Source organism: Pleurodeles waltl, chromosome 9 (assembly GCF_031143425.1).
Source record: "Pleurodeles waltl isolate 20211129_DDA chromosome 9, aPleWal1.hap1.20221129, whole genome shotgun sequence".
Taxonomy (NCBI): Eukaryota; Metazoa; Chordata; class Amphibia; order Caudata; family Salamandridae; genus Pleurodeles; species Pleurodeles waltl.
Genome location: NC_090448.1, coordinates 901487025 through 901513799, shown reverse-complemented (window position 1 = coordinate 901513799; position 26775 = coordinate 901487025). Strand labels below are relative to the sequence as shown.

Here is a 26775-nt window from a genome sequence, read left to right as displayed (position 1 = left end):
TCACACCTGGCGGTGAGCCTCAAAGGCTCACCCCTTTGTGCCAGCACCGCAGGACACTCCAGCTAGTGGAGTTGCCCGCCCCCTCCGGCCACGGCCCCCACTTTTGGCGGCAAGGCCGAAGAAAATAATGAGAAAAACAAGGAGGAGTCACTGGCCAGTCAGGACAGCCCCTAAGGTGTCCTGAGCTGAAGTGACTCTAACTTTTAGAAATCCTCCATCTTGCAGATGGAGGATTCCCCAATAGGATTAGGGATGTGACCCCCTCCCCTTGGGAGGAGGCACAAAGAGGGTGTACCCACCCTCAGGGCTAGTAGCCATTGGCTACTAACCCCCCAGACCTAAACACGCCCTTAAATTTAGTATTTAAGGGCTCCCCTGAACCTAAGAATTTAGATTCCTGCAACTTACCGAAGAAGAAGACTGCTGAGCTGAAAACCCCTGCAGAAGAAGAAAGAAGACACTAACTGCTTTGGCCCCAGTCCTACCGGCCTGTCTCCTGCCTTCTAAAGAACCCTGCTCCAGCGACACTTTCTCCAGGACCAGCGACCTCTGAATCCTCAGAGGACTGCCCTACTTCCAAGAGACCAAGAAACTCCTGAGGACAGCGGCACTGCTCCAAAAGAACTGCAACTTTGTTTCAAGGAGCAGCTTTAAAGACCCCTGCAACTCCCCGCAAGAAGCGTGAGACTTGCAACACTGCACCCGGCGACCCCGACTCGACTGGTGGAGAACCAACACTTCAGGGAGGACCCTCCGGCGACTCCGAGTCCGTGAGTAACCAAAGTTGTCCCCCCTGAGCCCCCACAGCGAGGCCTGCAGAGGGAATCCCGAGGCTCCCCCTGACCGCGACTGCCTGAACTCCCTTTCCCGACGGCTGGAAAAGACCCTGCACCCGCAGCCCCCAGCACCTAAAGGAACAGAACTCCTGTGCAGGAGTGACCCCCAGGAGGCCCTCTCCCTTGCCCAGGTGGTGGCTACCCCGAGGAGCCCCCCCCCCCCCTTGCCTGCCTGCGACGCTGAAGAGATCCCTTGATCTCTCATTGATTTACATTGCAAACCCGACGCTTGTTTCTACACTGCACCCGGCCGCCCCAGTGCCGCTGAGGGTGTACTTTTTGTGTGAACTCGTGTCCCCCCCGGTGCCCTACAAAACCCCCCTGGTCTGCCCTCCGAAGACGCGGGTACTTACCTGCTGGCAGACCGGAACCGGGGCACCCCCTTCTCTCCATTGCAGCCTATGCGTTTTGGGCACCTCTTTGACCTCTGCACCTGACCGGCCCTGAGCTGCTGGTGTGATAACTTTGGGGTTGCTCTGAACCCCCAACGGTGGGCTACCTTGGACCCAAAACTGAGACTTGTAAGTGATTTACTTACCTGACAAAACTAACAAAAACTTACCTCCCCCAGGAACTGTGAAAATTGCACTGTGTCCACTTTTAAAACAGCTTATTGTGTTTTATGTAAAAAGTATACATGCTAATGTAATGATTTAAAGTTCCTGAAGTACTTACCTGCAATACCTTTCAAATGAGATATTACATGTAGAATTTGAACCTGTGGTTCTTAAAATAAACTAAGAAAATATATTTTTCTATAACAAAACCTATTGGCTGGATTTGTCTCTGAGTGTGTGTTCCTCATTTATTGCCTGTGTGTATGTACAACAAATGCTTAACACTACTCCTTTGATAAGCCTACTGCTCGACCACACTACCACAAAATAGAGCATTAGTATTATCTCTTTTTGCCACTATCTTACCTCTAAGGGGAACCCTTGGACTGTGTGCATGCTATTCCTTACTTTGAAATAGCACATACAGAGCCAACTTCCTACACCAAGTCTTCAGTGAAGCCATCATGGAATTGTGGAGTTCATAATGACAACTCCCAGCCCATGTACTCAATATGGCTATACTGCATTTACAGGAACGAGAAATGGACTTAGCTGCATGAGCAATATAGTGCAATGCCCTCACCTGTGGTGTAGTGCATGCTGTCTTACTGCTATAAAGCCTGCTAGAGGGGTGAATTACCTATGCCACAGCCAGTGGTTTTTGGGCATGGAACCCAGGGATGTGTTTCATGTCGACTTTACCTTTTTATCCCCACAAGCACACATAGTCTGCAATGGCAATGTGCATGTGTTTATGAGGGGTCCCTTAGGATGGCTTAATACATGCTGCAGCGCTTAGGGACCCTCCCTGGTCACATAGCCCTTGGTACCAGTGGTACCATTTACAAGGGACTTAACTGTGTGCCAGGGGTGAGCCATTTGTGGAAGCAATGGTACAGTTTAGGGAAAGAACACAAGTGCTGGGGCCTGATCAGCAGGATTCCAGCGCACACTCGGTCAAGTTAGCATCAGATATTAGGGAAAAAGAGAGCGGTAACTATACCAAAAGGATAATTTTTCTACAACAAGCACTTTCAGTTCTCTATGCTCCTCTTTTGCCTTACTAGCACCCCATGGGTGTTCACCAAGGTGATGGCAGTGGTTGGAGCTCAGCCTCGCAGATCAGGGGTTTCAGTCTTCCCCTGTGTCGATGACTGGCTGTTGAAGGTGGGTTTGCCCCAGGCTGTCGTCTCCCAATCCAGACTACAACGGACCTCCTGCATTCACCGGGGTTCACTATAAATGTGCTGTAGTCACACCTGATGACCTTTCATTGGAGCTGTCCTGGACACAAAGCAGTTTCCGGCTCATCCTCCCAAGCAGCAAGTCTAGGATATCTATTCTATGGTACCCATGTTTCAGCCTCTATCCTGGATTTCAGTAAATATGACTCTGAGGCTGCTGGTCCTCATGGCTCCTGCATCCTGCCGGTGACACATGCCAGATAGCATATGCAGGCTCTGCAGTGGGACCCAAAGTTCCAGTGGGCGCAGCATGAGGGTAATCTCTCCAACATGGTGCAGATCTCGGAGGGAACTGCGCAAGATGTGCAGTGATGCCTTACAAACCGCAAATGGGTCAGAGGCAGATCCCTCTCCCTTCCCCAAACAGATCTGACAATAGAGACAGGTGAGTCACTCCTGGGATAGGTGGCCTCCTGGGAGTGGCAGAGATCAGAGGCTTCTGGTTACTGGCGGATTCCAGACTCCACAACAGTCTGTTGGAGCTCCAGATGATCAGACTAGCATTGAAAGCATTTCATCCCTCCTTTAAAGGGAAGGATGTGGTGTAAAGGCCAGAGCTGCTGACTTTGGAGGTGGGGAACTAGGTTTGAATTTTGTTGTCCGCTCAAAATCCTGTGATTCTGGGCAAATCACTTAATCTCCCCAGGCATACCAGAAAATAAATGTCTCCTTGTGTAACTTAACTGGTGCTAATGTAATGCTCTCCAATACCTTCGGGTCAAGTCTGCACTAAATTGCAAAAAATAAATTTAAAAAATTGCAGATCTTCATGGACAACACCACCGCCATGCGGTACTGTAACAAGCATTGCAGAGTGGGGTCATTGTCCCTTTGTCAAGAGGCTTTGCGCCTCTGGACGTGGCTAGAACAGCAGGTCATAACCCTGGTGGTTCAACAGCTGGCGGGCTCTCTGAATGTCAGAGCAGATGAACTCGGTTGTCAATGCATGGTTGGTCACGAATGGCGTCTTTATCTTGTGGTGGCGCAAGGTCAGCAGTAGGGAGAGCCTTCGTTAGATCTGCTCGCCTCCGCAGAGAACGTGCAGTGTCAGCTGTTTTGCACACTGGAGTTTTCAAGGCGGCACTGGCTCGATGCATCACTTTTCATCTCAAGTGGAATTCAGGCCTCCTTTACACCTTCCTGCCAATACCATTTCTGCCAGAGTTCTCAAGATGATCAAGAATTGACCTCACCCAGGTAAACCTTGTGGCTGCGGGCTGGGCCTGAAGAATATGGTATCCCGAGCATGGCTTCGATCCTCCACTCAGACTGCCAGTTCAGAAAGATCTTCTGTTGCAGCAGCAGAGGACTGTTCTCCACCCGAACCTGTCCAGTCTCTGCCTTCTTGCGTGAAGATTGAGCGGCAGCAGTTGACAGCTTCTCATCTTCCACCTAAAGTATGTGATGTTATCTTGGCAGCCAGGCGTACCTTCACCAAAAGGATACATGCCTGACCTTGGAACAAATTTGTGACATGGTGTACAAACAAGCCTGTTGATCTCCTTTCTGCACCTCTGTCTGAGGTTCTTTTGTTTGCCCTCTCTCTTGCCCAGCAGGCCTCTGCTTTGGGCACCGTTAAAGGTTATCTGTTACCATTTCTGCTTTCCTCAGACTACCAGATCAACCCTCCTTGTTTAAATCTCCCATTGTTGGGAGGTTTCTTAAGGGACTTACCCTTATGATTCCACCTACCCCGTTCATAATGCCCCAGTGGAACTTAAACTTGGTACTCACTTACCTTATGTGTGCTCCCTTTGAGCTCCTTCATAATTGTCCTCTGTGGCTTCTCACCTTAAAGACTGCCTTTCTTATTGCCATCACTTCTGCACACAGAGTGAGTGAACTGCAAGCTCTTTCTGTGAAGCCAACCTCTTTCTCTGTCCATCCAGACAAAGTGGTGCTTCATACCAGGGCCTCTTTTCTCACTAATGTGGTCACACTCTTTCATGTAGGCCAATCTAACAACTTGCCTACTTTTTACGCACCCTCACCTCCTTCTCATGAAGAGCAGAGACTCCACCATCTGGATCCAAAAAAGAGTGTTGGCTTTCTACCTCAATCGTACCAAAGAATTCCGGGTGGACGTTCAACTGTTTGTTGGTTTTGTGGGTGCGAAGAAGGGACTGGAAGTGCAGACCTTTGGTAACAATTTATCTGGTAGAGACATATTCTAGTTGCATATTCCTTACCAACTCACCCTTCCTCCCCGCTCGGAACTACCTTCTAGGGAAAGGGACCGACTTTTAGGGCCCTAGTTCTGGCGCACCAGCCTAGTGTTCCTTAATGGCTCTGCGCTTCAGGTGTGGAAAGTTATGAAAAGAAACTGATGTCAGCGCGCTGGGGACGCAAATATATATGGCTGAAATATATGATAAATGATGGACGTGGAGTCGACCAATGCCACCCTACGACGCACAAGGGTACGGCCCTAAGAAAAATTTCGGGATCCAGTCTGACACCTTGGGGAAATTTTATGGTAAGGAAACTGCAACTAGAATATGTCTCTACCAGATAAATTGTTACTGAAGGTAAGTAACTTGTTCCTTAGCTACCAGGGGTCCCTCCACTAAAACGGTATGCGCATGTCGGTGGAAGAAATTTATGGTATGGTTGTAGGAAGGCACTCTTTTTTGGTATGACTAGCCTCGACTTTTTACCCTGTATCTGATGTAGTTTCGACTGAAAGTGCACTGCGTTCCTGCTGACTAGTTCCATAGTGCCAGATCTTTCTCCAAAAATGCAGTTGTATATAACTGGCAAAACCTTTAGCACCCATGTAATTCCCTAGTAAATAGTACCTCCTGGTACCTAGGGCTAAAAAGGATCCCAAAGGGGTGCAGCACAAATTGTGCCACTCCAAGGGGACCCCTCACCAAGCCCATGACAGGCTGCCATTGAAGGCTGCGGGTCGTGGTGCAGACAAAAGTGAAAACACGACATGGCACGCAGCCTTTTTGCTATGTCCCCTAACACTGCATATGATATATGTAAGTTACTCCTCTGGCAGGCCTTACCGCCCTAAGGCAGGGGGGATTAAATTACATGTGAGGGATATCTTCTGTGTCTTTGTCAAACATAGTGAGTGACCAGGGCAGCCTTTTTAAATACGTGTGCTTGACACTAGTCACTACGAGATCCCCAGCTACTGTCGTAGTTTGGACTCTTGCTTTGAGCAAGACTGCTGGTCTCAGGATGACAGTACTTTCGTTCGTAGGTGACTAGGTCTCTTCCTACAACTATTTGTAACTGTTGTCCAAACCTTATCGGCTTACTAGCAGTACCTCACCGAAAACACAATAGTAAAAGGTGATTTGTAGCAGTCGCTTACGCATGGACTCAAAATACAATATCTCAGGGTTGTCGTGGTTAAACGGAAATTACCCTTTTCTCACAGATTTATAATGTCTCATACAAACAAAGGCAATAACACAGATGCAGTAAAGTTATAATAGTTTTTATTCAACATAACTGCAATTTGTGATAAGTTGCATGAACTGCAATGATTAGGATAATGAATATACCAAGCAACAGTATAGTAAAGAGGAGAGTCATTGTTATAAAGACCCCCACTATTATGCAATATAAGATAAAAATATATGTATATGTAAAAGATGGAATAAACCCTAACACCCTAAGGAGAGTAGGTCTAACCTTCTACTTAAAAAGGAAGAGCTGGGTTCGTTAAACCTAATCTGCCAAACCCATGTCCATGAGAGGAGCCCCCAACCCTCGTTACCTTGGAATGAGGTCTCTATCTCAGACTCCGCAGGGACACGAAGACTGGATCAGTGTCAATATGACTGCAGCATCGGTATCAGCGAAGGTGGCGATGCCCACTGGTCGGAATCCCTCTGATTATCTGTCTAAAAGTGTGTTGTATTTATACAGATCTACAAGGTCCCCTGACATAAGTGTTATTCATAACAATAGATAACAGGCATGCTTGGGACGGCAATTAATATCAACAATCCCTCGAAAGTATAGAGAGGGAAAATCCCTAAGTGTGAATGCCTACTGTATGTTTGTCTTTGGTGCTTGATCTTGACGCCTTGGCACAGTGACACTGATAATAGAACCCATAACAAGTGGCCTAACTATAAACAAGGCCGCCATTTTAAAGGAAATAAATAATTAAATGGACTAAGCCAGAGCAAGCTAAGTAGGTTAAAAGTCACTGGGTGACGGGGGCACGAGTTTACAAGCCTACGGCTAAGCTAACTCCTGTTGACCCGTTAAAATAAACTAGGATTCACTACACTACATGATGGCTTCACTGAAGATAGGGTTGTTTGGTATCAAACATCTCATATTGGTGAACACACACTGTTGCCAGTGTTGGATGTACCAATACATGCACCCAGAGAGCACCTTAGAGGTGCCCCCTGAAAACTTAACAGCTTTCTAGTGTGTTGACTGACTGGCCATGACCAGTTCAGCCACCTTAGCCACGTTTCTGACCCCCTGTAAGGTGAGAGCCAGTGCTCTTGGAAGCCAGAGATTAAAGACTGCACTGGGTGGGGGTGTTGACACCTCCTCCAGGCAGGATGGACATTCCAGGGCGGGAAGTTTTGCATGCTTCAAAGGTGGACGAGCAGAAGTGGATACCACTTTTTACATACCTCCATCTTGTTTTGTGTGGAATTAGACCTCTAGGGTCAGTGTTATGGCCACTTCCCAACAGAAATGATCATAAAGAGGGTGTAGTCATCCTAAAGGTGGTAAACCTATTGGCTGCCACCTGGCACTCCTTGTAATACCCCTAAATTGAGTATTTAGGTGGCACCCCTGAACCAAAGAACTCAGATCCCTGCTGACCTGAAGAAGGACACTCCAGAGACGCAAAAGGCAAGAACTGAAGAGCCGTGATGGACTTGCCGCCAAGCCTGCCTGCCTGCCTGTGGACTTAAACAGTTGTGAGAAAGACGCCTCGTCCTCCACCAGCTGGAACTTCCCAAAGCCCAGGAATACTGCCAGCCTTCACCCCAGCACAAATAACTCCTGTGGAGTAGTGGAGCTGCTCCCCTGCATCCTTGCAGGCACCCAAGAATCATTGAAGAGGACTACGGATTGTCAAATCTGGTGTCGGACAGCACCACTGCACCTGAGCCCCCAGCCTATGTTGAAGTGGTACAACAGTGCCTATCTGGTCCACAGCCTCTCCAGAGACAAAGTCCATTGTGGGTTTCCCCACTAACCTTCATTTCAACACCTGCAGCCTCTTTATGCAGGTTCCCCTCAACTGTGACCGCCTCCGGTGACGGCAACACAGACGGTCCACTGCACTTCTGCACCTGGATGCCCCAGACCGAGGAAAAGAGGGCCACTGGTATCTCTGCATCCCCCAGGCTCATGAGACTTGAGCCCACTTGTTGGTACTCCCGGACTGGTCCCCTAGTCCACGACTACAGCCTGTTCTGTGGCCTCCCTCCACCACAACCGCCACTCACGGACACCTGACGGTCCAAGAACCCTCTACACCCGGACTTCCCTGTTCAAGGACAGGAGGACTATGGCGTCCCTACATCCCTGAGACGCCCATGACCTGAGTGTAGGAAAGAAACCCTTTTTGGCAAGGTTACCCCCTCACCTCTTGCCTGATATTGATGCTGACTTGACTGAGAGTGTGCTGGGAGTCTGCTAACCATGCCCCATCAGCAGTCGTCTTTCCCTAAACTGTACCATTGTTCCCACAATTGGTACACAGCTAAGACCCTTGTAAAAGGTACCAGTGGTACCAAGGGCTCTGTTACCAGGGAGGGCCCCTAAGGGCTGCAGCATGTATTGTGCCACCCTAAGGAATCCTTCACCAAACACATGCACACTGCCATTGCAGATTGTGTGTGCTGGAGGGTAGAAAAAGGTAAAGTCAATATGGCATACCTCACAGGATACCATGCCCACTAACCACTGCCTGTGGCATAGGTAAGTCACCCCTCTAGCAGGCCTTATAGCCTGAATGCAGGGTGCACTATACCACAGGTGAGGGCATTGCTGCATGAGAAATATGCCCCTTCGGTGACTAAGTTCATCCTTAGACATTGTAAGTGCAGTGTGGCCATATTATGTACATGGACTGCGAGTTTGTCCTGACGAACTCCACAGCTCCATGATGGCTTCACTGATAGCTGGGAAGTTTGGCATCAAACTTCTCAGTAGAATAAACCCACACTGATGCTACTGTTGGAGTTTTTGTACAATGTACACAGAGGGCATCTTAGAGCAGCCCCCTATATTTAAACCAACCCTTTAGTGTAAGGCTGACCAGTCTGTGCCAGCCTGCTGCTAAAAGACAAGTTTCTGAACTCGTGGGTGAGGGCCTTTGTGCCCCCTGGAATCAGAAACAAAGCCTGCTCTGGGTGGAGGTGCTTCATACCTTAAAAGCTAAGCTGACCCCAGTAGAGAAGACTCCAGTCACCAACCGGCCTGTCTGCAGCTTCTGAGGCCCTGCTACAAAAAGGCAATGCATCCTGCAGGACCAGCAACCTCTACAAACCCCCTGCCCCTTCCAAGGATAGTGGCCCTGTTCACAAGACACTCCAAGAAGGACTCCAGAACCGCCACGAATCTCCGAGTACTGTCCATTCTGCACCTGATACCCACGGCCCGAGTCCAGGTGGCCCACCTGTCCAGAGCAGGTCCCCAGGAGAATCCGACCTTGTGTCCACCCTGGGTTGACTCCTCCAGGCCCACACGACAGCGCCTGCAGGCTAAATCCAGCTTCCTACAATGGTGCACATACAAGTCTGTTGACCCCCTCTCAGACCCTCTCTCTGAGGTTCTATTGTTTATACTTTCGTTGGCCCTGCAGGGCTCTACTGTGGGCACTCTCAAAGCTTATTTTTCTGTAATCTCTGCTTTCTTACAGCTGCCTTCTTCTCTAAATCTCCTATTGTTAATAGGTTCCTTAAGGACCTTAATCATATGTTTCCTCCTTCCCCGTTTACTATGTCCCAGTGGGATTAGAATTCGGTTCTGTCATTCCTTATGTGTGCTCCTTTCGAGCCTCTCCACAATTGTCATTTAAGGCTTTCCACATTAACAGCAGCCTTCCTTGCAGCCATTACTTCTGCCCACAGGGTGAGTGAGTTGCAGACATTGTCATCTAAGCAACCCTGCCTCTCTATCTATCCTGACAAATTGGTGCTTCGCCCATGGGCTTCCTTTCTTCTGAAAGTGGTTACACATTTCCATGTAGGCCAATCCATCACCTTGCCTACTTTATATGCACCCCCACATCCTTTTAAGGAAGAATAGGGACTCCACTTTCAGAACACAAAAAAGCCATTGGCGTTCTACCTTGATGGTACCAAAGAGTTCGGGGTAGATGATCAACTGTATGTTGGGTATGTGGAAGCGAAGAAAGGTCAGACAGTGCAGAAGAGAACCATCTCCAGATATCGCGTAAGTGTGCTACTCATTGGCTAAGAAGCAACTCTCTGAGGGCATGCGTGCTCATTCTACCAGAGCTAAAGCTGCAGCCACTGCTTTAGCAGGCGGAGTTCCGGTCCTGGATATTAGTCGTTTACCAAGCTTGGACAGTCAGGTCGGTAGGGGTGGGAACTGTGCCTGTTCGGTCCTGCAGGACTTTCTGGTGTGATCTTGGTTCGGAGACCTACCTCCAGGGATGGTATTTCTTAGGTATCTATTCTAAGGTAAGGAATATGTAACTAGATGTCCCTATCAGGTGGACAAGTTACTTACCTTCGTTGATGCCTTATCTGGTAGAGACGATATCTAGTTGCAGATTCCCCACCGATTCTCCCCGCTCTAGAAACTGATTTCTAGGTACAAGGACCCCCCTTTCAGGGCCCTATTTGTGAGGCACTAGTAGTCATTGTACTTCATGGCTCTGCGCTTCTGGCATGGAAAGTTGTGAAAAGAAACTGACGTCAGTGCGCCAGAGTGATGCCTATATAGAACCTGCAGTGTCATATCTGGTGCGAGCGACACCGACAACGGATGCGGAGCAGATCAATGCAACCTAATGGTGCACAGGGGTACTGCGTGAGAAAAATCTCTGGATCCAGAATGACGCCTGAGGGAAATTCTTAGGTAAAGAATCTGTAACTAGATATTGTCTCTACCAGATAAGGCATAGCTGAAGGTAAGTATTTTGTCTGTTATTTTTCTGAATTGGTTTGTATCGCCCTATAGAGTGTGTGTCATGTATTGACTGTGTGTATGCAGCAAATGTTTTACACTCCCCTTTGATTAGCCTAGACTGCTTTACCACCCTACCACAAATAGAGCACTTGGGATTTTTAAGTAAAACCTTGTCAACTTCAAAGCAGATACCTGGACGCTTTACACAGCATACCTATTTTTGGAATACTGTATAAAGAGCCAGCTTCCTACAACTACTGCCTTGACAGTCATATCAGACTCGTAGGGCATTTTCCCCCATTTGGTCCTGCAGGACTTTTTGATCCAAGGAGGTACTACTTTTGTATGTATTCTGAAGGCGATGAACTTGTTGTTACAAGTAACCATCAAAAGAACAAGTTACTTACAGTAATATTCTTTTTGGTGGCTACTCAGTATAACTGCAGGTTCCTCACTGCCCTCCCACCTCCCTTTTTCTAGGAATGGTCTCATTCCCCTCCCCCAGTCAAAAAATGATCGAAACTATAGAGCTGAGAACAGGTATTTCTGATTATTGCTGGTCTCTGCTTATGAAGGCCTGGAGTGAATCAAGAAACTGGTTTCAGCATACTAGGGTGATGCTTATATGCAGCTCCAACGTCACTTGTAGAGCAGTACGACATCAAAACAGAGCCCCACAGTGCCGCCTACTGGCACATTGGAGCAATGCTGTTTAAGTCTTCAGGATCCAGTCTAGAGCCTGGGGATGTTCTGAAGATGAAGATTCTGTGATTCAATAGAGTATTCACCGAATAGGGTGCTACCAAAGGTAAGTAACTTATTTGTTCTGAAGAACTGGCTTTGCTTGATTCTCATTCATGTAGTCCTGTCTGTGTGGTAATTTCTTTGTAAGAAACTTTCAGGTTGCCAAAGTGAATTTGAAGATCTGTTTCTCTAGTAATGCATCTGGATTTTTTATTTTCCCTTATTGTAGATTCCAGAATGTTTGCGGGATTGTTATGCCAAATTTGATCAGTCCTGTTACCTATATGTAATAGGAATGGTGTTAACTACTCCTCTTCCTGATGAGCTCAATTTTCGGAGACGTAAATTGTACCCTCCAGAGGACACCACAAGATGCTTTGGAATACTAACAGCCAAACCTATACCTCAGGTACTGCTGCAGTGTTAATAAGTTGAAAGAAATTTGTATTTTATGGGTATCAAGATCCCGCTTCAGGGCACATTAGGGGTTTATTTATGTTGGACATTTTTGCTTGTGACTTATGTTGGCAAATAGCCAACTACGTGTCATTTTTCTGTAGTGTGTGCTCTAACAATATTACAACTGTCATAAACAACCACAGGGTTTATTTGTTGAATGGTATTATATTTTGAAATGTATTGCTCACAATAGAAGGTGTTGCCTACCCACCTCTTTCCTGAAGTTTGCTAGGCAGCCAGCTGCGTAGGCTGACAGTAGTTAATATGCGCCGTTGGAATAATGTGGTGTGTAATGACCCTCATTATGCGGGCCAGTACACTTTTTCACTCTCAAACATTGGCCTGAAGCAAGAGCAAACAAAGCAGACTATTGGCAAAGTACTTGGAGAAGAAAGATAGCATAATATTGACAACAGGAGAAAGCAGGGGTGAAAATTAACCTACAGTAGTGAGAGAGAAACAGACAGGGCAGTGTAGAGTGGTAGAAGAAGGTGTGAGGTGGAGTACAGGCTTGGTAGCCTTGATATTCAGAAATCTCTGCATTTAAGAGCATCTGCAGTAAGTTTCTGATTTAAAACTATGGGCTGCTTGTGAGAAAGTAGCCTCCTTCTAGCATGGTTACCCCCACTTTTGGTCTGTTTATGAGTGTGTGTCAGTGTGTTTTTACTGTGTCACTGGGATCCTGCTAGCCAGGACCCCAGTGCTCATAGTTTGTGGCCTAATGTGTGTGCTGTCAGTAGTGCTTGACTGTGTCATTGAGGCTGTACTAACCAGAACCTCAGTGCTTACGCTCTGTCTGCTTTTAAATTTGTCACTGTAAGCTAGTGACTTCATTTACCAATTTCAATTGGCACACTGAACCCCCCTTATAAGTCCCTAGCATATGGTACCTAGGTACCCAAGGCATTGGGGTTCCAGGAGATCCCTATGGGCTGCAGCATTTCTTTTGCCACCCATAGGGAGCTCAGAAAAACCCTTGCACAGGCCTGCTATTGCAGCCTGCTTTAAATAACGTACATGTTATTTCACAGCCATTTTCACTGCACTTAAGTAACTTATAAGTCACCTATATGTCTAACCTTAACTTGCTGAAGGTTAGGTGCAAAGTTACTAAGGGTAAGAGCACCCTTGCACTAGCAAATGTGCCCCCACATAGTTCAGCGCCATTTGCTGTGACTTTGTGAGTGCGGGGACGCCATTACACATGTGCACTACTTATAGGTCGATACCTATATGTAGCTTCACAATGGTAACTCCGAATATGGCCATATAACTTGTCTAAGATCATGGAATTGTCCCCCCATTCCAAATCTGGTATTGGGGAGCCAATTCCATGCATCCTGGGGGCTCCACTATGGACCCCCGGTACTGCCAAACCAGCTCTCTGAGGCTTGCACTGCAGCTGCTGCCACCTCACAGACAGGGGTCTGCCCTTCTGGGGTCTGAGCAGCTCAGTCCCAGGAAGGCAGAACAAAGCATTTCCTCTGAGAGCAGGGTTTTACACCCTCTCCCTTTGGAAATAGATGTTACAGGTTGGGGAGGGGTAGCCTCCCCAGCCTCTGGAAATGCTTTGAAGGGCACAGATGGTGGTTCAGGGACCCCATATCCCCTGATCTGGCACAAAACTGGACAAAGGAAAGGGGAGAGACCACTCCCCTGTCCATCACCACCCTAGAAGTGGAACCCAGAGCTCCTCCAGTGTGTCCCAGACTTCAGCCATTTTGCTTTGCAAGGTGTGGGGGCACTCTGGAGGGCTCTGAGTGGCCAGTGCCAGCAGGTGAAGTCAGAGACCCCTCCTAATAGGTCCTTACCTGATAAGGTAGCCAATCCCTCTCTCAGGGCTATTTAGGGTCTCTCCTGTGGGTTCTCTTCAGATTCTGCTTGCAAGTTTCCTTCAGGAAACCTTTGCAACTACTACTTCATCCTCTGACCTCTGATCAACCGCAGCCTGCTCAAGGAGCCGCTGTAACAGCAGCAAAGTATCCATAAGGAACACTTTTCCTCTGCATCTTCAGCTCCAGCCAGCAACTGCAACAGTTTCCACGGTGTGCACACTCTGAGGACTCCCTGTTTTCATCCTCCACCAGAAGGACCGGAGATATCTCCCGTGGGGTGACGGAGTTACTCCCCTGCTCAGACAGGCACCTTCCAAGACGACAACTGGTACCCTTGGACTCCTCTCACAGCGACGAGCGTGCTCCTAAGGACACAGAGGGTGGACCCCATCGACATAGACTGTCTTGAGGTCCTGCTGACGCAATTTGGAGGAGGTAAGACCTTGCCCTCTGTGAGAGCGACGGAACCCCTGTGTACTGCATCTTCTTCACCTCCTGAGGCCTCTGTGCACTATTTGCAAAATTCCTTTGTGCTCAGCCAGGCCCAGGTCCCCTGCACTCCATCCTGCGACGCTTAACTCGCTGAGTTGTTCTCCGGCAGCGTGGGACCTTCCTTTGTTGTGCTGCACCAACTGTGTTTTGCACCTCCTTTGTCCACGTGTCCTGGGACTCCCGTGGGTGCTGTCTGACATCCAGAGGCTCTCTAAGGTGCTGAGAGCCCTGCTTTGCATGAAAAAGTAGTACATATTCCCCATAGCATTTATTTGGGTAGAGTGTCCAAGTTTTGTAGTACTTTGTTTCAAGTGTACTTGTCTTGAATGCCCACACAGAGTTGAGGCCCCCAGGTCCCTCCTGGGTTCAGCCAGCGCCACTTTGACGCAAAACGCATATTTGTCCGTAACCAAAGCTGTTGGCGACTTCCAACACAAAATCACATCTGCATCCATCTTCACGTCGTGGGACATCTTCTGCATCACGGCAGGAACCCGCTGGCATCTTCCTAAGGTGCATTTCTGCATTCTTCATCCAACCGGGGACTCTTCTTTTGCACCCTCTTCTGAGTTGGCAGGGGCTTCTGACTTTCCTGGAACTTTTCGACTTCTGGACTTGGTCCCCTTCTTTTGCAGGTCTTCAGGTCCATGAATCCAGCAATTGTAGTTTGCAGACTTGGTTAGTTACTGCAATATCCCAATCACGAGGTGTAGTGTGTCCTAAGGAAACTTGCAGTACTTTACTCGTGCTTTTCTGGGCTCTGGTGTGGGGTAATTTACTTATCTTTACTGTATTCTTACTCTCTTAGCGATTCTGCACCCACTACACTTGTATAGGGGGGAATTTATGATTCGCATTCCACTTTCTTAGTATATGGTTTGTGTTGCCCCTAGAGCTATTTTCTCCCATTGCATTCTATAGCATTTCCTATTGTTTGCACTATCCTATGTCTAATTACTTACCTTAAATTTGGTGTCTAGAGTACATATTGTGTATAATACTTGCCTCAAAGATATTTTTGGTACTGTGTCACCCAAATAAACTACCTTTATTTTTGGTAACACTAAGTATTGTCTTTACTTGTGTATAAGTACTGTGTAACTTTATATGGTATTGCATGAACTTTGCATATCTCCTAGTTCAGCCTAATCTGCTCGACTATAACTACCTCTGTCAGCCTAAGCTGCTAGAACAATACTACTTCACTTATAAGGGATGACTGGACCTGGTATAAGGTGTAAGTACCCAAGGTACCCACTACAAACCAGGCCAGCCTCCTATACTCCTTCATTCGCTTTTTTACAAATTGAGCTTTCTGTAGAAGCTCTTAGAAATGCTCTTTCTGTTTCCGCTACATAATTTACAGATATTTTTAAGATGATGAGTTTTGCCACCCCAGTGCACACAGGAAAGAGAGGATATATAATCCTCTACTGAAGAAATGTATGTGCTACAATTGCCCAGCGACCGGTGAAGCAGGAGTCCAAAAAGTCTGAAGCTGAGAAAACCTTTTGAAGAACGGTGAAGATCCCAGAAATAATTGTCTTGTTTCAGAATGAATGTCCAGCTGCAGCATATCCTCTTCTCTGATGAATTCAAATGTATTTTGTTGCAAAGAGCTGCACTAATATCAGAGATTCGATTTTCAGGACGATGTAGAAAATTCCCCTGAAAGATTCAACTACTCTTTGTGTGAATGTACTTTAAGACTATATTATACACCCGTAGCTTTCAAGCAGAGCATTAAGAGATGAAGAGACAAAACTTGTTTAACCCTAAAAAAGGTGGTTTCCTCTGTTTAAAAAAAAAAGCACTTGTTTTCTTGACGTAAATGAAACAAAAAAGAAATGATTTTGTTCTTTCGAACACTTGTGAAAAATCTGACCTGTTCCAGAACTTTTACTCTGGGATTTGTTGAATTTCTACCCTCTCGTATGGCTCTCCTCGCTTCAGCCGAACAACAGTTTCTTAAAAAGTAGTCATGACTTCCTCCACCATCTTGATTGAACCTATTGTCAGCCTGACCCTCCCCACCTTAATCTACTCTGTCATATCATTGAAGCTATTGTCAACCTGACCCTAGCGGAATCGCTTTTTCAAACAATAGCATCGTCTTGTTAACCACACTTCTTCAATAATCTTTTGTCAACACCCTTATCAGCTATATTGTGCTTCAGTTAATGAGACCCGCCTCAGTGGTTTTTGCAGGGTGAACGAGTTCCAGAGATCCTGCTGTGCATTATTTTGCTATTTAGTGGTTTGGTGCAAAATTGAAAGTGAATAAGGCAAATTTTATTTTTGTTTTGACCAAATGCAGAACTAATATGAAGAACTGCAGTGACATCAGTCATAAGCCCAGAATTCCCCAGTATGTTCCATCATCCTCTAATACTTTTTTCTTTTTTCATCGGTTTCCAAAGTAGGCAGGTGATTGGCTATGTGGTTTCCCAGTTCTGATGATTAACGACTTTCCAGTAACAACCAGCCTTGAACAGTGGAGACCAGAGACATTGTAGTCAACATTAAATGCATTGAGACTGGAGAAACTAGATGTTTTGCAACAAGTACTTTGAAAACGAAAAGCAAAGGAGGTTAGCATTAGGTCGGAGAATGACTGTGCAAATCCGTGTTTTGTACCTGGGTTTTCTCAGCTGCTTTTAATGGATTTTGAGAATGGAGACAATACCTTTTAAGTTCTGCCCTGAGTGTCACCATTCATAATTAGACATAAGTAACTAGAAGCTAGATGTACCATTATAGTGGATGCAGGAACTGTTCCAGATTTGTGTCAAGTATATATGAAACCAGAACTGAATTTTTGTAATCGATCTTTGTACTGATAGGTAGGTTACAATGCTTACTGCTTAAATATTCATTAGCAGGTTGTGGTTCACTCCGATTGGATATAATAAAAGTAATTATGGCCTGCAAGGATTATCAGACCACCATGCCTAAGTGGTATTTAAATAAAGTATCTCTTTTGTAAAGCAATCAAATTCTTAAAACATGGCTGCATTTAAAACAATACATAAATAATTGAATTTATTTGAATTTGAAAGTTATTGGACCACTGCCTACTTCCCCAGAAACTCTTCCATATTTCAAAAAGCAGATTCCAAAGAGGACCCATTCCCATTTATGAATGAGTTACCGCCCCAGCTTGGGTGGTATGTACATTTTCCATGGTTTGCGACTGAAATTACAGAGCAAACAATTGATAAATATGGTACTGAATCACAATTTGGAAGGGACTCCCTAATCTCACCCCATCCTTATCATGGTTTGGTTTCCATTTCTGAACCTGTCTTTGGCAACAAAAGCCTCATCAACTTTCTTCTACAAAGCCTTTTATGTATTTCGTTTAATATTTATATATAGCCTGGCATTCATCTGGACAAAGGATCACACATGAAGATGGCATCTGATTGGCCTGCTGTGGTCTTATAAAAAGGTGCTGTTGTAGTAAAATCTAAGAGTGGTATGGAATCAGTGCCAAGAGGGAAGTGCTCTACAATTGTGGAAGTATCTAGAAAGCTAACATTAGACCTTCCAGCAACATGTTCACGCTGACCGCTAGACCTTCTCCTCTCTCCCCTGAGCCTAGGTGAATGCCTTGCCTAAATCTCAGCAGTCAGCTATTAAAATAGTTGCAAGACCTTCTCCGCTTAAACGCTCTAGCATTCACACTGGTGCTAAAGATGTTAAATATGTAAATCCCACACTGACATTCTAAGTATAGTGACGGTAGCAATGGCCTTGTCTTCAATCGAACACAGAGGTGGATAGCACAGTGGGGTGAAGCAGTGTGCTAATTGAAGTACAATAGATAGTCTCAAAAACACCTAATTTACTTAGAATTCATCCTATACTTCCATGACCTGTTTAGTTGGTTTGCCCCAAGCATTAGTCGATTTGGTGGCAAGTCAAAGTGAAGAAGGCAGAGAAAGGGCTCGAATCTGGATCTAGCAGCACATTCATTTGGTTTATAGTTAAGTAACATGCCCACTCATGACAGCTGAAACAGGGAAAGCGGAGCTTTTCTCTAAGGCTAATGCTGTGTCTGTAGGAGTAGCAATGAAAGAAAAGGTACTTGAAGCTGATAGTGAGGAGTTTGTTTGTTATCAGACATGTCTGACGAAGAGTCAGACATGGACCTGGGTAGAGGCTCTGGTGATGAATGTGATATGTCAGATATCCTTTCCCCAACTGCACGTTTAGATTTGTCCACTAACACAATTACAGCAGTCTCTGCTACAAATAACTGAGGTGCTTAGTAATAGTGCCAAGAATAAGGAACAGGCATTTTCGGGCTCTCAAGATTACAATTTTACTCTTTCCTTTGCTGCCATTTTACATCTCATTAGAAGCACCTCAAGGACACACAAAGGAACAATGTTGCGGTTCAGAAACAGAATCACAGCATGCAGTCCCATTGCACAAACTTACTAAGCATATTAGATTCAGCCCTAGCAACTCAGTTACTCAATAGTGGAGAAGCTCAAGCGCAGTCCTGGAAGGCACTCTTGTCGCAAACAGACCAGTTGCTTGATACTCTTTCTTAACTAAAAGGTTAAATCTTTTAAGATGTAGCAGTCTACAAATGTTGATCACAGAGAATACTGAGGGTACTAATGTCAAACAATTTATTATGGATCTGTGTGAAGTTGCTTATTCGACAATATAACAATCAGAGGGCAGTTTTAATCACTCTGGAGAACTGCAGTCTTTGGGAAGCCATTTTTGACCAGACAACAATACCTTCCCTAAAGTTGGGTAGAGTGATTTCTTCGTCGACGGCGCTTCATTGTCAAACCTGGCTGAGGTCATCTGGCTTCTCAAGGGGATGTCCCTGCATACCTCATGGACATGCCCTTCGACTGCATTCATCTGTTGAGCGACAAGGACAGTTCATTGCTTAAGCAAGGGACCACTGCCTGGTAATTTGGGCTCACCATGGCCAGCCATTCTCTTTTTTGCTCCTTCTGTAGCTATGATAGAGGTTATGAGCTGCGCCCATTTCCACCCAGCCACCACGGCAAGCAGACTTCCCAGTCCCATTGTGGTCAAGGACACATATCTCACAAGCCTCTTGTTTCTTTAGACAAGAGATCTGCCCAGTCCGGCAGCCTCCAAGCCCCTTTAATGTGCCTTTTCAATATCATGTTCAACCACTTGCTTCACTAGCCAGCCATATCTTTAGACAAGTGAGTGCTCCAAATTGTTCAACGAGGTTATGCCCTTCCATCAGCGACCACTGTCCGTGCAAGCGCCATCAAACCAGCTGATGGAGAAATATCTCTCCCAGCTGTGTCAGGCAGTGCAGGCTCTTTTGGCCAAAGGAGCTATCGAGACAGTGCCTAGATCAGAAGTAGGTTGTGGTTGCTATTCCCTCTACTTCTTGGTGTTGAAGAAGGATAGCGATCGCCATCTTATACTACAGCTGTACCCTCTGAACTACTTCCCGGAAAGGAGAAATTCAAAATGCTTACATTGGCTCAGATCCTGTCTACCAAGGATCCTGGAGACTGAATGGTGGCGGTATTTTCATATTCCTGTCCTGTTACCCTTCAGTAGTTACCTGCGGTTCACGGTAGACCACAAGCACTTTCTGTACACTGTGCTCCCTTTTGGCATTACAAGCGCCCCTCGGGTGTTCATTAAAGTGATGGTGGTGGCTGCAGTCATTCTGCAGAAGTTTAGGGGTTCTAGTCTTCTCCTACCATGACGACTGGCTGTTGAATGCAGGCTGTTCTCAGACAGTTGTCACCCTCCTTCAGAGTACAACAAACCTCCTGCACATGTTGCAGTTCACTATACACATGGCAAAGTCAAACCTAACTCCCTCTTGGATGCTCACTTTCATGTGAGCCATTCTAAACACCGTGCAATTCTGCAGCTATTCCCCAGAGCAGTGAATTCAGGGTATTAAGGCTTTTATTGTAATGTTTTAACCTCAATCCTGGATTTTGGTGAGACTGACTCCGTCGCTACTATGCCTCCTGGCGCCCTGCACTGTGCTGGTAAACCATGTCCGTCTGACATATGTGGGCTCTTCATTGGGGCCTGAAGCCCCTGTAGGCAGAGCATCATGGTAATCTTTCTAACCTAGCCCAAATATCTGAGGATAGTACACGAGATCTGCAGTGGTAGCTGACAGACTGCAATTGGGTCAGTGGCAGATCCCTTTCACTTCATCACTCAGATCTCGCAGTGGTGACAGATGAGTCACTTAGGGGTGAACTGGTTACTTGGAAGAGTTGGCGATCAGAGGGCACTGCCCTCCGGAAGAGTCTCGACTCCACATCAGCCTGTTTGAGATGAGAGCGAATCGCTTGGCATTAAAACCCTTACTTCCAAAAAGCAGGGAAGGATGGTGTCCTGGACCTTGTGCCAGGGGGCCCTGGACCTCTGAATATGGCTGGAACATCAGGACATTTTCTTGGCCATACAACGGGTGTGATCTCTCAAAACCAGGACAGACAGACTCAGCGGTTGAAACTTTGAGGATCACAAATGGCGTATCCACCAGAGAACTTGCATTGTCAGCACTTCTGCACATTGGAGTTAGCAAGGTGACTCTCTCTCTCTCTGAGACACATTTTGTTTTGTGGGGTTGGGACTGAAACAGTGAAAATAGCTTTGAAGACATTTTCACTGCAAGCACACGTATAATATTAACTTGTCCTACTTTTAAATACCAATCACCGTACTCTAAGGGCAATCAAGCCTACCTAGGGGTGACTTAAAATATTCAAAAGAAATGTTAAGGCCTGTGAAAATGGGGTTATTTTGGCAGGTCAAATTTGAGGTTTAAAGCTGTGCAGCCAGACACCCTCCCACCAATACCCCTGTGCCCAGAGCCCTGAATAAGATCTGTATCAACTGAGCTCGTCATCCTTGTGGCTGCAGGCTGGGCATGTAGAGTATTGTATCCCAAACTCCTGAACATGAACATGAATCCTCCAGTGATGCTGCCCCTTGGGGAGGTTCTCCTGTCACATCAACAAGGCAGGGTTCTACTCCCAAACCTGCACATGCTCTGCCTTCATGTGTGGAGATTGAGTGGTGGCAACTGAGAGTCTTCGATCTCAGTCCCGAAGTCCATGAAGTCATCTTGGTAGCCATGCGTCCATCCACAAAGACGGTATATGCCTGTTATTGGACCGTTTGTTGTTTAGTGCACTGAAAAACAGGTTAAGCATCTTTTTGCACCTTTTTCCAAGGTTTTGCTGTTTGTTTTATCATTAGCTCGCCAAAGCCTTGTTTGGCCACAGTTAAGAGTACCTTTCGGACATCTCTGCTTTTTTTATGGTCACAAGATCAATCCTCCCCTTTCAAGTAACCTGTTTTTAAATGATTTCTGAAGGAGCTTCAACATATGTTTCCATCCAAATCTTGTGCTATGCCTCAAGTGAACCTTACTTTAGTTGTAACCTATTTAATGATTTCACCATTTGAATCCATGCATACCTTCCCTCCAAAATGTCTGACGATCAAGGCAGCCTTCTTGGTGGCCATCACATTAGCCAGGTGGGTCAGCGAACTGCAGGTGCTTTCTGTTCACTCTCCATACAACAGCTTCTTCCCAGACAAACTGGTTCTCTGTACCCATGCCTCTTTTCTGCAGAAGATTGACACAGTTCCACATCGGTCAAAGCATCATGCTTACCTACCTTCTTTGCCCTGCCTCACTCCTCCAACAAGGAAGAGACACTCAATCGCCTAGACCCGAAAAGAGTATTGGCTTTCTACATTGATCCCACCAAAGCACACAGGGTGGACAGTCAGTTCTTTGTTGGATTCACTGGAGCGGAGAAAGGGAAAGCAGTGCAGAAATGGACCATCTGAAGGATTGCACTCTGCATTAAGATCTGCTATGCACTGGCCAAAGCTGCAACCATTTTGTTAGCTCAGGGGTGTCCACATCCTGGACATAGGTCAGGCTGTGACCTAGGCATCCTCGCATACGTTTACCACACACTTCTGCATTGACAGTGCGGTTCTGCTAGGGTTTTTTTGGTCTGAACCAGTTTGCAGATCCTCCTCCGGGAATGTATTGCTTTGGTATCTATTCTAAGGTAAGGAGGCTGCAGCTAGAAGTCTCTATTAGATGAATAAGTTATTTAACTTTGGTAATGCCTAATCTGATATAAACTCTGTCTAGCCACAAATCCCTTAACAACCATCCCATCCATCCCATTTTGTGAACCACTTTCTCTTGCTAAAAAGACCCCTGTAGGCCTTAGTTTATGCACACTGGCCAGTCAGCATTAGTACATGCCTTTGTGCTTCTTGCATGGAAATAATCACATAAAGACACTGATGTCAGCGTGCTGGTGTAGTGTCTATATGCCACACATATCACTATCTTTTTGATGAATCATACCTTGATTTACAGAACACCAGTGGGCTGAATACTATTCCTAAGACAAAGCTTGACTTGTTACTTAAGCCATTAACGGAAGTGCCTCATTTGCACAGGGGGTTGAGAGGGTAGCTGACTTAATAGAATTACGGCTGCAATCTATTGAGACCAAAGCAAATATTTTGACAGACATTTTGCAGCCTGGGTCTGCAGCTTCTGAGAACCTGCTTCTATTTAATGTTGCCCTCACAGACTCTTTAACCAACTCAAAACCATGTTCTTGACTGCCTGTTAACCAGATGGGCGGACCTCCTAGACTGGTGCCTTGTGACCCAGATTTTCTCACCATGCACCCACTCCAGAGAGCCTTATTGAACCTTTGCCCAGTAGAGCGAATCTAAATTAATTTCCAGTCACTCCTTCGGATAGAGAATGCACATGGATTGATGATTCTGGCAAACTTGCATCCATCCACCAGTCTGGCACTGTGATCTTTGAACGCATTCTGAGACCTTGCAAAAATGCTTATGTTGACCCTGATCAGGTCTATGCTGGACCCATGCGACTGAATGATGTCTTTAGACATGTAGGACGTATATTTTCATATTCCTGTCCTGTAGTCCCACAGGGTATACCTGAGGTTCAAGGTGGGTCAGGAGCATTTTCAGTTTTCCATGCCCCCTTCGACTACACCAGCTGCCCTCAGCTGTTCACAAAAGCAATGGAAGTGGTTGCTGCCTGTATTCAGAGGTCCGGGGCCCCTGTAATTCCATAACTTTACACTTTGATGCCAAAGACTGGCTTGCTGCAATCAGTCATGGACCACCCCAGACAACAGTGGAACTCCTTACATCATTGGGGTTCCCAAAACCAAAGTCCCATATGATTGCTTTGCAGAGTCTTTCATTCGGGCTATGATCCTGATGTTTCAGGTTCTATCATGGTGAGAGTGGCTCTGAGGCTTCTTGGCCTTCTACAATCTCCTGTTCAGTTATGCCAGGTGGCACACACTTGCTCTGCAAGGGAACTTAAAGCTTCTGTAGGCCCAGCATCAAGGCAGCCTTTCCAACACCATCCAGGCCTCAGAGAAGACAGCTTGAGATCTGCAGTCATGGCTGATCAAACAAGGTTAGTCCAGCAGCAGGCCCCTCTCCCTTTCCCAGCTGCAGCAGACAGGTGCGTCACCGCTGGGCTGCAGAGGGTATCTGGGAAGGGGGTTATGTGGACTTCTGAGGGCTTTGTTCTTTTGCAGAGGGCCTGTTCTACCATCAGTCTGCTAGAGCCTTGAGCCTTTCATCTGCCTCAGAAGGCCGTTCGGTCATCTGTCAGGAGGTTTGTGCAGGTTCTCACGAACAAAACCACTGCCATCTGGTACTGCAGCAAGCATGACAAAGTTGGGTCCTGTGTGAGGGGGCAAAGAAAAGCAGAGCAGTGCAGAAAATAACTTTGTTCAGATGGTAAGTCTTCTGTATAATGATCTGCTTAGCAATGGGCAAAAAACAGCCTCCTGTTTGCAAAATATAGACCACATTGACCAGAATGCACTGAGAGGTCGATTTTGAAACCCACAGCTGAGGGCTATTGGTGAGTGTTAGTTTTGCCTTGAGTGCTGCCAAATGGAGGTTTTGCAGCGTGAATCTTTTCTGGATTCACATGCTATGCATTATTCTGCCATCTAGCGCTTGGGTCTGAAATTGTCTCTGAAATGTATGTCCTTCCTCTATTTTAGTTTTTTGCTGTTGGTTTCTGCTTTTTGTACAAAATGGTTCCTGAACCAATGACTATTGCACCAGAGGGAAATTACCCTTGCAGTAGCATCCTGTTTGAGGAACAGTTGAGTAGGGACTGCCTGTTACATTTTATGCTGCAAACTCAGTACCTGCTGTTCTCCACCAAGTAGCTCATGAAGAGCGACACAATTGTCTGAGGACATCCTATCCACAACAAGGTGACTTCATGACAGCATTAGACCTAAAGAACACATATTTTCACATTTCCATTCATCCAGCACACTGCAAATACCTAAGATTCTTAGTTGCAGGAAAACATTACCAATTCAAGATATTACAACCGCTCCCAGAGTATTCACAAAATGTCTCATGGTAGTCGCAACAGAACTTAGAAAGCAATAAATTCATGTCTTCCCTTACTTGGAGGATTAGTTCATCAAAGCCAATTTATTTGCACAGTGTCAAAGGCACACTCAACTCACAATTTGTCTCCTACACTCTCTGGGGTTCCCCATCAATTACCTCAAATCTCATCTTCACCCTCTCATGATACTGCCCTATCATGGAGCCATTCTCTACACACAATTAGGACTAGCGTTTCCCAGCTTAGCCCCAGTTCAACCTTTTCAGCAATGATTGCTACATTAACAGAGAACCAACCATACACTGTAAAAACTTTTATGCAACTGTTAGGGATGATGTCATTTTGCATTGCCATCGTACCTCATGACAGACTTCTTATGCGTCCCCTTTAACAGTGCTTCTCTTGTCAATGGTCTCAGGCAGAGGGACAGATAGAAGATCTAGCATTGTTGGACTGCCAGCCTTATCGCTCCCTGCATTGGTGAAACACCACAAATCTTATGAAAGGGTGGCCCTTTTTAGACCCTGTGCCTACGGTCACTCTCATGACAGACACCTCAAATGCCGGGTGGGGAGCTCATCTTCACAACCACAAAGTCCAGAGGCTATGGGACACCACTAAACAATCCTTCCATATCAGTTACTTGGAACTGCAAACAGTCTCCATAGCAGTGAAAGTGTTCCTACCACAATTGCAACACAAAGTAGTGTTGATTCATATAGACAACATGACTGCCATGTACTGTCTTCAAAAACAAGGGGGTACAGAATCTCATCAGCTATCCCATTGTGCACAAACAATATGGAAATGGGCAATTCATCACCACATACACATAGTGCCACAATATCTCTCAGGGACAGACAATCACTTTGCAGACCTGCTCAGCAGGATGCAGCAACAAGTCCATGAATGGGAACTGCACTCACAAGTCCTTCACCAGTACTTCCAAAAGTGGGGAACACCTCAAATAGACCTATGCCCCATCCAAAACAAAAAATGCCCAAACTTTGCCTACAGGTACCCGCATCCTCAGTTCAAAGGCAATGCTCGATGGATGAGTTGGTCACGGATATTTACTTACGCTTTCCCACTCATTCCCTTTCTGGTTAAGAAGCTCGAACAGTCTTCCCTCACCATGATCCTGGTAGCTCCTACTTAGGTACGTCAACCATGGTTCACAACACCTCTTCACTTAGTAGTTCAACAACAAAAGCTTCCCAACAGACCAGACCTTCTCACACAAAATCAGGGTCAAATAAGATATCCGGATCCCAAATCACTCAACCTAGTGATATGGCTACTGAGGTCATAGAATTTGGATATTTACAATTACCACTGAAATGTATGGATATTCTTTTAGAGGCACGTAAACCCACAACCAGGCAATGTTATGGGGTGAAATGGAAACTTTTTGTTTGCTATTGTCAAACACAAAACATTGACCATCTCAAGCCAACAGTACAAGAGATTGTCTGTTATTTACTACATTTACAAAAATCAAATCTAGCTTTCACATCTATTCATCTACATTTAGCAGCCATCGCTGCATATCTTCAAAACAGACAGCACATTTCTTTGTTTAGAATGCCAGTTATCAAAGCATTTATGGAAGGACCTAAAGAATCATTCCACCAAGGATTCCTCAGTCCCGTCCTGGAACCCTAATGCTGTACTTGCAATGCTTATGGCTCCCGCCTTTTGAGCCTCTTCACTCCTGTTCTCTAAAATTCCTGTCATGGAAAGTAGCTTTTTTAGTTTCTATCGCTTCCCTTGGATGTGTCAGTGAGTTCAAGTGTATTCAAACTTGTTATAATGAAGCTAAACGACAATTACATGTACCACCTATAGCACACTACACTAGAATGAAAGGTGCATCTATGGCATTTTTAGGTAACATAACCCTAGCAGACATCTGTAAAGAAGCAACATGGTCTACACCACATACCTTCACAAAACATTAATGTGTAGATGTATTTGGACAAGGAGTACTCAAAACACTCTTTCAGACAATTGCACGCTAGCCACCGCTTTATGGAGGGACTGCTT

General features: G+C 46.0%; 1 protein-coding gene across 3 annotated transcripts in view; it reads left to right on the top strand.

Moving 5' to 3' along the window:
• The window catches only part of DICER1 (dicer 1, ribonuclease III), an 848581-nt gene that overhangs the window by 434338 nt on the left and 387468 nt on the right, over positions 1 to 26775 (top strand). For all 3 annotated transcript variants that reach the window (XM_069208246.1, XM_069208245.1, XM_069208247.1), the window contains one exon: positions 11714 to 11893. In XM_069208246.1, the coding sequence (XP_069064347.1) occupies positions 11714 to 11893 (180 nt within the window). The remainder of the gene's footprint in view (positions 1 to 11713; positions 11894 to 26775) is intronic.